The sequence below is a fragment of the Filicampus tigris genome, chromosome 1, assembly GCF_054856515.1.
Source record: "Filicampus tigris isolate MCC_2025a chromosome 1, RoL_Ftig_1.0, whole genome shotgun sequence".
Taxonomy (NCBI): domain Eukaryota; kingdom Metazoa; phylum Chordata; class Actinopteri; order Syngnathiformes; family Syngnathidae; genus Filicampus; species Filicampus tigris.
Genome location: NC_141217.1, coordinates 19749528 through 19763273, shown reverse-complemented (window position 1 = coordinate 19763273; position 13746 = coordinate 19749528). Strand labels below are relative to the sequence as shown.

The 13746-nt window shown below is 40.3% G+C and overlaps 1 protein-coding gene across 2 annotated transcripts in view; it reads right to left on the bottom strand.

The window, feature by feature from the left end:
- Positions 1-13746, bottom strand: part of LOC147153169 (paired box protein Pax-7-like) — a 37058-nt gene that overhangs the window by 3219 nt on the left and 20093 nt on the right. For both annotated transcript variants that reach the window (XM_086043620.1, XM_086043610.1), the window contains exons 7-8: positions 12455-12651; positions 2397-2664 (exon numbers count right to left, since the gene is read on the bottom strand). In XM_086043620.1, coding sequence (XP_085899746.1) covers positions 2397-2664; positions 12455-12651 — 465 coding nt within the window. The remainder of the gene's footprint in view (positions 1-2396; positions 2665-12454; positions 12652-13746) is intronic.

Genomic DNA, 13746 nt, shown 5'->3' with positions numbered 1-13746 from the left:
AAGTATGTACGCATGTTGCTATTTTGTGGCATCTTAGTGCCAAGGATCTTCAAGTGAGTTGAGGAGGTTCATTTAGAGATAAGTAGTGCTTTGCAGCCATCCTGGGGCATCTATAGGCAGTTACAAACCATTTGCGGGTGCATCAATGACTTACAGATTTGTGCTATTTGTGGCAGGCCTTGCTACTTATCCTTCGTAAATAGTGAGGGTTCCTCAATGAAATATTTCATCCATCCATTTTCTATACTGCTTGTCTGATTTTTTTTTTCTTGAGCTATTTTTTATTTACAAAACAAAAGCCTGACATCTTAGGAATGTGTCAGCTATCATGCATGTATAAACTATGATAGAGTGCTGCATTTCAACAAATGTATCTGTACAAAGTGTAAGATTAGCGGTAGAGAAAATGGAAGAACAAAAGGAGGAAAATGTTTCAACAAGTGCATCAATACTTAAATAAATAATCCGCTGCACACATTTAGTCTCTCTCTCTCTCTCTCTCTCTCTCTCTCAAAAGGGAGGGGTTTCTGGGTTCCTTGATGTAGCCATCCATGCATCCACTCAAACGGGGTCATGTCACAGCCTACGCATTTTTGCAGTACAGTTCCTTATCCCTCCACTAGATGACAGTGTGAGCTGTTCCTGCAGCCTTGTGTTCTGTCTCTCTGTCAGGCCAATGACCGTTTGGATGACAGCTTCCCTAGCGTGTTTCCTCTGAAAAATCACCTCACCCCTTTAAAATAATGATTGGAAGCATTTCATATTCCAATGTTGGTGGATAATGTTAATGGTATTCCAGGCTGCCGTACGGGCAGCTCTAGAACCAAATGCTTTTGGATGTCAGAGTGCGTACTGTTTTTCATTTGTCATACAAATAATTAGAGTGGATTAGTTATTGGCACAGCACATTTCCACTACCGCAAATATGGGCTATTGCAGTCGTAGGAACTGACAAGGACAGAGCTGGGCATTTTGTTAAAAATTTCCGGTCCGTTTATCACCTTCCGCATGCAGCCGGGGTACCCTTTTGCTGTCCATCAATCCATCTTTTTGTCCGGCCGGACCAAATAATAATCGCCTATAGGCTAGTCCGCCTATCATTTCCGTTGGCGTTTCAACAACATCGACCAAACTCCTCTACCACCAACCGCGAAAGCGATATTTGACACGAAAGACTCGCCACGGCATGGAAGCCTCACCGCGGTCGCACTAAATACCTAATTTGACATTGTTACTTAACATTATATCCGTCCATCCATTTTCCATATACCGCTTGTATCACAGGGAACATAGACAAACAAGCTTGACACAGGTATGAATGCACTTAAGAAGCATGTTTTTGGGGTGTGGGAGGAAGAACGCACGCACACACAGGGGAGAACATATAAACGCCACACGGTAAGGTAGGAGCTGAGATTTGAATCCAGAACCTCAGAACTGTGAGGCAGATGTGCCAAAAATAGGTCATCATGCTGCTTCATCGTATCGAACTAACTAACTAACTAACTAACTAACTAACTAACTAACTAATAATAATAGTATACAGGTATATGTTTTTTTCTAATGACAATCTTCATTATTGTCATAACCTTTCTTTGCTGCTGATTGGCTGGTTGAAATCATTGCTTCCCCTTAAAGAGTGAGTCAACCATTCTTCCTGGTGCACAAACAGCACGTTCACCATTATTAGGGACGCGCGCACACACACGCACACAACCAATATGACAGTGTGTTTTTTGTATGTTTATGACACATTTTAGATCACACTGGTCAACATTAAGTTTTAATCATAGATGGCTTTATGTGTCCTTCAACGTATTTTTGACGCTGATTTGAAAAATGTCTTTATATTTTTTGTAGCCATAAGGATTTTTTAAGTTATGGCGTTTCAGAAAAAAAAATCCACCTGTTGCTGAAGCAAACTATTAATTCATAAGTATTCCTAAATATGACATATTATTATTATTATTATTATTATGAAAATCTGATGTGCTCGAGAAAAAACAAGGGAAGATTCGTAATTAGAGCAATTACATCTCTGATTTAAAAAAAAATGTAAAAATTGGTTGACCAGTGTAATTTGCAGATTTGTTTATCATCACTAGCTCGCACGGATCACATCACACTGTCAAGACGACAACGGCCAAAATAAATAAAGAGATACAGCGTACGGCACAGCACGGTACATAGGAGGAAAAGAAGAGTGAGTGGGAAAGAAGCTTAACCAACAAGACTTTCGAGTAGCTTGCCCTACTCTGCATTTGACCAACAATCACCACATCCATGTTACAGGGATCAAGTATAATGCTCTCTAAGATCCTGTCAGCAAACACTAGCTTTGCCGTGAGCAGTAAGCGACAAGTATAATGCTAAGCCAGGACACCAGCAGGACTTACTTTGGCCATACTGAGTGTACTGGTAGCCCACGGCAGCCACAGCCGGGTCCACGCTGTAGTTGGTGGTGCTGTACGTTGGCGGACAGTAGGACTGGGAGGACGGAAGGCTGTCCACCGTCTTAATGGAAGCCTCCACCGAACGCTGGATGCCGGGGGCTGACACGGTGTTTGGAGGAGGGGCTTCCAACATGCTGTGGAGCGGCGACACTGAGAAGTCATGTTGGGGTTGGGAGGAAACACCACTCTGGTTGCTCAGGATGCTCATCACCTGCAGATAGACAGAAACAGAGGCTCATGTGGTCAGTGCATCAAAATAGGCCAAATGAGACTTCGATGGGCTATTGAGAGGATCCAACTCATTTATGCAACTGAAATGTCGTACAGGGTTAAGGTTATGTTTAAGGAATTCCAAGTTGTTTAAAAGGGGAAAGTCAAGTCAAACATTTTCTTTACAATGTGTGCTATGCAGCCCCACTAGTCTAAACACGGTATTCTGATTAATATTGCATTTGTGGAGTATGAATTAAGCAGCAATATCCACCTATTTTTCAACCAATCATGACCCAGCTTGCGAATGTCACATGACCAAACTCAGAAAACAGGTGAGCCCTTCTATCGTACTATTAGATCCCTCCAACCACTTGTTTCTTGTCAAGGGGCTCATCTCAAGTCTCTTAATTGCATCATGCCTGGAAGCTGTATTCATGCCGTCATCTTAAAGTGGAAGTCAACCCAACCCCTATTTTTTCAAGAATATGTCCTATGTAGGCCCACTAGTTGAAACAAGGCATTCTGATGAATATTGCGTTTGTGGAATAAGAGTTAATCCACATCCACCATTAATCCACCATCACCGGGGGCGGCCATTTCGTCACTTCTGTCGACTGAAAATCACAGTTGCTCAGGGCTCAGGTAACGACCAAAGCTGAGCCATGATTGGTTGTTATCTGAGCCCTGAGCAACTGTGATGTCATTTTCAGTTGGCAGAAGTGACAAAATGGCCGCCCCCTGAGATGGTTAAAAAGGGGTGGATTTTACTGATTAACTCATATTTCATATATTTCCTTGTTTCAACTAGTGGGCTTGCATAGAACATATTCTTGAAAAAAATATGTTTGGGTTGACTTCCTCTTTAAGGAGATTCTCAGCTGTCTTAAACCTGCATCGAGGTGCACGGATAGAACCTCGAGTTGGCTCCACTGGCTAACTGAAATGAAATAACCTCAGATGTATCCTCTGCGGAAGTCTTCTAGCTCCTCGATAGTGACCAATGAAAACGGGCACGTACGAGCTGGACCGTAAGCGACCCAGGACTCCAAATCAAATAGTTAATCTTCTGTTTTTATCGTTCCTAGATTATTTTAGCTTGAATATACAGTATGTATTTTCTTGATTGTCTGTTCTATTTGAGGCAGTATTTGATACCACAATGACTTGATTCCACCTGCCTCATAATTACTACACCGAACCAAACACCTGTTTCTAACATTTGCAGTAATTAGGCTATTTTTCACATGTGTTTTGCCTCTAAAAGAAAATGAATCTTTGCTGACTCTGTACAAGAGGTGAGGTACACCCTGGACTTGTCGCCAGCCAATTGCAGGGCACACATAACCAAACAAGCCTTCACACTCACATTCACAATTTGGAATATTTAGTGAAACTAACTTGAATGTTTTTGGAATGGGTGATGAAGCCGGAGCAAACTTAGAGGCGCGCTGACCCAATTACACCACTATTCTGCTTGTACGGAAACCAAATCATTTAATTCAATCCATCCAACATGTGACAGTCAAACACAATTTAAAAATCTATATAATAACACACAATATATGCACACACTGAGTGACAGCTGGCCAATCACTGCGACTGCCACAATGACTGGCGTCTATTCGTCGACAATCCTCCCAATGATGCTGTAGTCAGAAAGTACAAAACGTGTGACTCCCAACTCTGTCTATATTTACCAAAGTATTATCAGCACAGATGGTCATCATTCAAACTTATATTCGGGGCAGACCGCACGTTCTTAAATATGTACGGGAGGATGCAACTGTCAAGGTGAACTTTGATACTCGAAAAATTCAGATTTAAAGAAATATATGGAATAATGAACACTTAAATTATGAACTCCAAATGCGCAACGTTTCTTTTGAGCCATGACTGCGTTCCTGTAATTTAATTCTTTAGTTTCTTTTATATGTTTGGAGCAGCAGGTCTGATGATTTTATTTTGCGGCAGCTAAGCTTCTATCCAAAGTCAAGCAGCATGTGTTTTTCAGCCGACATCTCGCAACCTCCCAGTATGATGGTCTAAATATATACGCTCATCCTTTTTGATTGGTTGACATTGGAGTCTGCCACTTGACAGTATGCCCAGTCAAAGGGCTTAATGCCGCAAATTTTAATAGCAGCTGAGACTAATATTGACATTCAGCTTTGCAACACACACTGTAAAATGTGGGCCGTATAGGAAAGCAGATTGTAGTTTTGTTGATTTCGTTTTGTTTGTAAACCCTGAGACCAAAACGTGAAATGCACGCCAAATTGCCTTGTGCAATAAATGGACAGTGTTCACACGGATGCCGTATAATATGACTCCACATCTTTTCATTTTATTACAACATTTAATCTTCTCTTGGATAGAAGCATATAAGCACAACTGCTATTATGTACGTGCAGTATGTCTGCTATTTACCATTTTTATTGGGATCGTTCATTCTGACGGTTTGAATCCCACAATATCACAATATATATATGGATTTTTCCCTCCATGTTTTTTTTTTTAATTGGTAAAAGTTTTGAATTGCGCTTTCTTTTTTACATTACGAAAACCTATCAAATTAGAGGAGGTTTGGCCATTTTACATCCACTATATAAATATGTGTGTGTGAGCGAGAAAGAACGCTGGGGGAGGGGGTAATATGTATGAAGAGGCACCCCCGCATCCCCCCAGCCCACCTTATCTCAGGCCGACAGTTGTCTGGAAACCCGAGCAGAGGCCTGAGCTAGCGAGGCAGGCAGGCCTGGGGATATGGATCAAAGACACACAACCACAGAACCAAAGCAGCTCTGATCCCCCAACACTGAAACCAACTCTATTCTAGCCTTACTCGCCCTCTCTCTCTCTCTCTCTCTTTCTTTCTCGCTCTTGCTTTCTCTCTCTCTCACCTAACATCAAATAGCAAGCCAGAGAGCTCCTCCATTCCGGTGCAGGCTACTAAATCTTTTTCTCACAACAAACCGTAGAGGAAATGAGCTCTTCGTTTTTTGTTTTTTTTCCCCCCCTTGTGTAACGCATTGACGTTTTGGGGTCACCGTCGGAAGTGGTCATGTCACCTTCAGTGACCTGATTTGAAAACGGTATATCAGTGAGCTCTTTTTTTTTTTTTTGTGAGAGGAAAGCAATCATAATATTGCAAAGGTTTAAAGAGATGTTTACTCACCGAGGATTGCAGTGTTTTTCTCTGCAATGCTTTGAATTGGCAGCAGTCTCCACATGAAAGCAAACATCCATTTTCTCCCTTTGAATATGTGAAGAGGAGGCTCAAATGTGGAGTGTGACGTACCTTTCAAGTATAATATGGCTGTTTCGAATTGTGTTTACTGCATGTCAGGTGTTCAGGATGTCCATAGCTTCTGTGCTATTCAGAAAAGGAATCAGTGCTCATGTGCCACTATCTCATGTAAATGCTTAAGAATGCAGTGAAAGGATGAAGAGCAATGTAAACTCGACTGACAGATGAATAGTCAGGGAATGGAAATGAATGAGCGTTATTGATTTCTCCCACATGAGACTTGTATGTTTAAAACTCTCATTCACAGGCAGTAAGCTTCAATGTATGCTCATCATATGAGCATCATATGATTACATATCTAACAAAAATAAAAATACCAACAAAAATCAATGATTTCTTTTTTTAGGAAAGGTTTAAAGTATTGAATCAAGTAGAGCGTAACTACATCTTAAGATGAGCGTTGTAAACAGCAAACATTTCTGGAGCAATGTTTAGTAGTTTTAAATTAGGAGTGGCTAATCTAATTAAATTGTTTAACCAAGACCCGAATTACAAATGTGGTTGCCTAATAAAATACTTTGTATTGCACCATAACCTTGACTAATGATAAAGATCACAAAAGACATGACTTACAATACAATAAACATGAATGGGAAAGGCTTTTGCTAGAAGTGGTGTGTTTGCTTGATAATCAGAAAAAGTGCAACCCAATAAAAATTGACCATGACCCATTTTGGATCCCGACCCTAAGTTTTGGAATTCCTACATTAAATAATTGTTCAATACCTTCACATCAGTTCTAATCATCCTTCCCTGGTGGACGGAGGCTGTTGTGGCATTCTCAAACAGAAATAATTGAGGATTTTTTTATTTTTTTTTTTTTTTTGTCGAAGGAGCCTAATAGCCAAGTGTAATGCAAGCAGTTAAAGCTACTCGCAAGTAAACCAATAACCATAACAATATGAAGTATATAATGCACCCCCTCTGTATGGTAATCCCTAGTGTAAACCAAGGCTGCGTTCTTTAGGGATAGAGATTTTACTAAATGAAGGGAGCCATGTCTCTTGATATACATGCAGTGTTCTTTTTGTAGTATTAAGCCCCTACAAAACGATTAAACACAAGCTGTAGAGACACCTCTGTTATCCCCAACTCCCCGCAACAACAGCAAATCCCTTTTTTGTCAGAAATCCTCACCTCCCCTGTCTTGTCAATGAAAATTGGACAAATGTAGGACTGGCAGCATTGGGGAAAACAAGATGAAAACCGCAAATCAAATGAATGGATGGTTGGAGTAATTGCTGGAATTTGTGGAGGTCAGGTTTGCCATTTGCGCTGTGGTAATAGTTTTCGGGCCTTATTTAATTATGTTCAGTTTTGTTTTAAGACACTGAAATGAATCTGTTCTGCCACAGACCTTAAATACTTGGACTTATTTATAGTTTTGTGTATGATTTTTAAAAAATATATTTGGGGTTGGGATAGGCCTGCACGATATGTCGTTTGAACATCACGATTGTAATGTGCGCAAGTGCGATAGTCACATCGTAGGACGTGCGATGTTTTAACTTTTCTTTTTTTTCTTAGAACACGCAAACTTTTGTTTTGCTTCATGAAAGCAGCAAGCTACTCCGTGCTCTTACGCAGCCTGTCTCGCTCACCCCCTCCCTCCTGTCAATCAGTCACCGGCCCCTCCCCCTCCGCTCTCACAGCCGCTGCTGTCTGCTCAGACGACATGGAGGAGGAGGAGACGACGGCAGAAGCGGCAGTGGATTTAGTCCCCAAAAGAAAGTCAACGTCCGAAATATGAAAGTATTTCGGCTATAAAAAGGAAGATTCAGAACAAAAAAACATCCTTTGCCAACAGTGTCTCACCGCTGTCGCTACAATCGCCATCACAAGCCCCTGTATGACCAGTTCAAACTAAGAAGTGGGACCGGAGATGAAACTTCATCTACTCAAAAAACAATTAGACGCCTTTGCCAGCATAACTCCTTATGATAAAAAATGCAAAGAGCACCGAAAAATCACGGATGCAATATTTTTTACAGACCGTTTTTGTTATTGTTATATTTTTGTGAACAACTCGGGATGCACCTGCGCTTTGATTTTTAATATTTTAGTTCTAATTACAACAAAGTTTACAACTTTGCTGCAGTTTCACAAAGTTTTTTTTATCTTAATGTTATATTTTTGTAAACAACTCGGGTACTAGTACACCTGCTTTTTAATTTTTTCATATTTTATAGTTTAGTTTAAAGATGTTTATAACTCTGCTTCTGCTTTAGAGTTTTTTATTTTCTTCTATTTTTTTAAATGACTCAAGGGACTAGTGCACCTGCTCTTTTATTATTTTTTTTGTTTAAAATATGTTTAATATTTTGCTGCTGTTTCCATTGAAGTGTGAAATACAATGTTAAATAATCTATTGTGGTACAGAGACATGGCCTCCGTGATCCCTTTTTTACAGCAATCCTTAGTCTGGATTAAACGATATTATATGAATACAATGATGTCATGGTGAGTTAACCAAATGATTCCCAAACAAATCTATTCAAGTCATTTGGTGAAAATCTTTCTATTTTTAATATCGCAATATATATATCGCAAACCCCCCAAAATGCAAAATTGCAATGTCATTTTTTTCCAATATCGTGCAGCCCTAGGTTGGGATTAGCCTTATAATTAAAACACAAACATTTTTTACTGGGAGCAGCAAATTAAAAAGGTTTTCAAGGCTTGAAATACGTTTGTTTTCTTTGTGGAGCAGTTTTGCAATTCAATTACATCATTTGAAGGGCACTTTCTAATTTTGTGGAGCAGTTTTAATTAAATTTATTTGGGCGGGTTAATAAGAAGATGGAGATACAGTATAAGGAATGAACATTGACCATGAACAACATGAATTGGTTGTATTTTTTTTTATACAATCAAGCGTTTTTCATTTTTTAAGTTCACATTTATACCCACATAGCAAAGGCATTTGGGCCAGATCTGGCATGAAGCTGGCATACGTGGCATTCAGTTGGCACGGACATTCAGCATGTGAACCAAACATGGCCCAGGACTGGCAAAAGGTGGCATTGTCTTGACTCTGGCAAACAAGATGTGGGCCAGTTGTTGAGTGAAGTATCTGGCCCAGAAATCAATTTAGAACTCTGGGCCATACACTATATGTATAGCCAGTCTTCTCCCACCCTTAAATGCAGTTTCAGATTTTTTTTCTACACACACGGTAGAAAGACGTAAGAATTGTATTGTATTATCATCACACACGCACAGGCTCGCGCACACCATTAGGACATGCCGTGTTTGGTTAGGTTACAGGTCGACTGGCGTCAGCGGAGGAAGCCCAGATATGGCAAAATAAATAGCAAAACCCACCTGCACTTGGCCCACATACCAAGAAAATAGTTTGATGTTACCCAGATAGCAAAATTGGTGTGGCCCGGTGATGGGCCACACAACCCACCTGCACTTGTCCCACATTGCTCATTGAATGGCGATCCTTTAGTGGTCCACATCTGGTATCCACAATGTCGGCCACATAAGGCCCATATCTCAGCCAAATCATATAACCATAGCTCGCCCCACTCTGTGACCAAGGTACTGCAAGTGTACAAGTATTTATTTTGTAAAAAGTATTTATTTATTTATTTGTTTGTTTATTTGTTTGTTTAAAACGCTTTATTCTAAAAACACAGATCAACACATCAAAATAACAGCCAGGAAGAGACAACCAAACAGGAAAATAAATGTATTCTGAAAAAATATAACGCTCTCATAAATTCAAAGACTTGAGTGCTTTCCTATTTGTGAAGTGTACAATCGTTTTTATACATTGTCTGACTTCATTTTCAAACATGAAAAAAAATTATCTACTGTGGCTCCGGTTGAGGTGGTGGTGCAGTCACCTGACTTTGGCGTGGGTTCACTTTCCACTTGATAGACCACAAATGTGAATGTGAATGATTGCGTTTGTGACAAAAAAAACACAAAAAAAACAGGACAAGTACAGAAACCTATAAACGGATTAAAGAAGAGTGTGGTGGTAGTGTTAGGTCTTAAAATGTGCTGAGGACAGAAGGGATACGTTTAAGACTCTATTTCATTTTTTAGGAGAACGAGAATTTAGGTTTGTTTGTTTTTCTCCTAGTACTGTGCAATAGTCATACTACTACTCTGACCCACACTCCAGCACAGTAGGTGGTGGTAATGCACCTCAAACGTCAGCTGCCACCCACCAAATTAAGAAAAAGAAGAACAACGAGCAAGAAGATTTCAGAACCCCGCCCGTGGATAACTTTGACGCTGTTTGACGACAATTGCCCATGCACATTCCGGTGAGACATCCAGCAAAGACATGGTGAGTAAATGCATTTATTTTATGTTTAGGATAACGTTTGTCTTGTGTGTGTTGGTCAGATTCAGTTTCTGGTGGGCCATATTTCAGTATCACACCTAGTTTAAGAATCTTCAAAGGTTATTTTTATTGACCATACATGCACAAATGTCTGTTGTCTTAACACACTGTCCACCCTTGTGTTTACTTAAATCAATTAAAAAACAAAACCCAATGTTTCTTTGTACAAAGCTGTAAACATTTGGGAAACACTTGATCGGACACCACAATATCAGTTTTAGTTGAATTATTCTTTTTAGTAGTCAAATGACGTGACGATACAAAAAGTTGATTTAAAACCATGTTTGCATGCTTCAGTGTCCTGCCTGGGCCACACATCTGGGGCCAAAGAAATTGATGCTAAATCCAAAGATGGCTACATCTGGCTCCTGATAGGAATGGTGGCAGGAAGGAGAGGATGAGAAGAAAAGAGGCCATGGAGAGCACAACAATTGGATGTATGCATAAATGCTGTTCAAGGGCATGTTCAGTGTTAAAAAAAAAAAAGTGTGGTTTTCCAGTTTATGTGCAGTGGTTCTCAAGTTCTGAAAATAAAGATCTGTTTATAACACTGTAGTTCTTGAGGCTTTTTAAAAAAATCTGGGTCAAATATGGCTCATGAATGAAGTGGCTTAGTTAAAGATGAATTAAGGCTGATAACAGGAACCAGTTCTGTTCCATTATAGGGGCTATGCTTACACAATTTGGCTGAGATATGGGCCTTATGTGGCCCACACTGTGGATACCAGATGTGGACCACTAAAGGACCGTCATTCATTGAGCTATGTGGGCCAGGTGCAGGTGGATTGTGTGGCCCATCACTGGGCCATACCAATTTTGCTCTCTGGGTAACATCAAACTGTATTTTCTTGTCTAAAAACAAAGCTAAATTTATAAAAAAAAAAAAAAAAAAAAGATAAGACCTACTGTAATTTAATTTGAGAGCATCTATTGTTTATACCTCAAAACTCAAAATCAAAACTCAGGACTCAATTGCGAAAACAAACAAATAATATTACTGATATTATGCATATTTTTAACCTTAGAGGTCACTCCTCCTGGCTGGTGCATAGCGTGGCGTATCGTAATTCATTTCTGGTTCTTTTTTGCAAGTAGATTTTCTTTCCAGAGTCCAAACACTTATTGTGTTTGTCTTATTTATTGTCCTGCCATTTTGTGGCTCAAAGTAGGATGTTTTCCGCTTTAACACAGTTCCGACATCTGTGAAAAGTGGACTCGATCATCCAAAGCACTTAATTCCGGTGTTAAACGCGCTAGCCGTGTCAGTCTTAGCTTAGCTTAGCAATTAGCATGTCTTCTCCATCTTTCCTCGCCATCCCTTCGTGAGAATAATACTTCTAAGAACAAAAGTGTAGCTTATGATTACTGACTTAGGCGTGACTCGGCAACGTGCTTAGCTACAACAGAAGTCAGCCGAAGCTCATGGCTACTTGCAGCGAGCTGGGAAGGTGTAAGTAGCACCGAGCTCCTCGAGCCTCGACCTCTGACTGGCATGTTGCTCTAATTTATTGTGTGTGTGTCCAGCCCCGTGAAGATTTTTGGGACTGTCTAGTTGATGCTCAGTTTTGCTATTCAATGTGCTTTGATGAGGCACAAAATGCAAATTTTGTTTTGCAAATTGCGATGCAAGACTGCTTATTTCGAGCCTTGGGTTTATGAAGAATTCATATCCAGCACAACTGCCCCTGGTGCTTTCCAGTCCACCTAACTTCCAATCCATCAAGACCCATCAACACACCATCCAGAACATGAACATACATGAGACAGACCTACAAATCTCATTGAAAATGGACTTCGATAGTATTTCACCCAATTCCAGCTCAAGGGAGGAAATAAATTGATTGCTTGACCCATGACTCGTCATAATTGTTGTCACACGGCTCTAACTGTAACTGCAAACCTGAATTATTGCATATCCCATTTAAGGTTTTTAATTGGATATTACGTATATAATCAGTTGAGTCTGCAGCAAGGATCTGCGTTAGCAGACTGACCCAAACAAAAAGTGACCGTGTCGAGTCTTACCTGGCCTAACATTGCTGAAAAGGTGAAAAAAAAAGCCAAAATGTACACCACCGCCCTCATACATAAATATAAAAATAGACGTGTAAAATTTACCTGCGGGGAAAGCCCAGTGCTGACCGGGTTGACGTGACTGCTCGGTGCAGACGTCATGAAGCTGTCAGAGTAGCCAGAAAAGCCATGGCGATTCGAAGGTAGACCATAGGTAGAACTGCTGTCATTGCCGGATAGACCACTCTGGTGAATAGTGGAGGGAGGTAGCGGTTGGGGCCGGTGAACTGTACCTCCGCCATCTGAAAAGAGAAATAAAAGTACTTAGCCACATAGTAGTCTTTACACAACACGCCCTGCAATTGCACTTTCTGCACTTACACACCAGATGAACTATCAAACTCAACACCACCACCAATCAAAAATGTCACCAAATGTATGCGTAGATTTCCAAATAATCATGACCATGTCTCAATTTACTCACAAATCGGCTTAGTCAGTATGAAATGCATTTATTTGAACACAACGCTATTATGTTGTTGTACAAACGCCAACAGGTGGATCCACAGGTTTTTTAGATTAACTAGGCCAAGTAAGCACACAAATGTAGATTTGTTTTTCCTCGTGATGTGTGGGGTCTCTCACATTTTAAACATCATTTACGATCTTAAAAATCGATTGTGTGTCTACCACACTTTCGGATAAAAAAAAATCTCAATACTGTAAGATTTTTGTATTAAACCTAACATTTTTTTTGTGATTTGATGGATTATGAAGAAGATTCAAGATTAACCCAAATAAGGAAAGTCAAACAACATCCTGACTATACTGGCATCACAGTTCCATCTGCTCCATTCAACCATGAATCGTGAACAAGAGCATTTATTGACATAGAACATGGTCAAAAGCTGAGGATTCTGCCATCTTTACTAATCAGTAACCGAAAGGTAACCCTCTCATTCTCATCCACCAACTTCAACACGCTCATTCAAGAAATCATCGGTATCTCCAATTATCCAAAGTCTTTTCACAATCAGCAACTTGGGAAAAAGGGAGCCTAACCTCCTTCAAGGAGTATATTGGTGCTGCTCTATCTTGATAGTTTCCCTTCAGTCCCTCCTCACCAGGAAAATGACATTTCAATGCCCTAGAACCAGTTTAAAATATCAGCATACTGAGTGGTTTCAGTTCTCAGCTCATCTGGCAGCACATGTACTGCAGATGCCTTTCCATGCTGGGTTAGGGTTTGAAAATCAACCTGAACCCCCTCTTCTGTATGAGCCACCTTTTGTATGGGTGCTCTATCAGGGGACTTGAGTCCCTGACTGAATATGTTCTCGGAACGTAAGGACACTAAACCCGTCCGGCTAATTTCTTCCTTGGAAGACAGTTAGTAT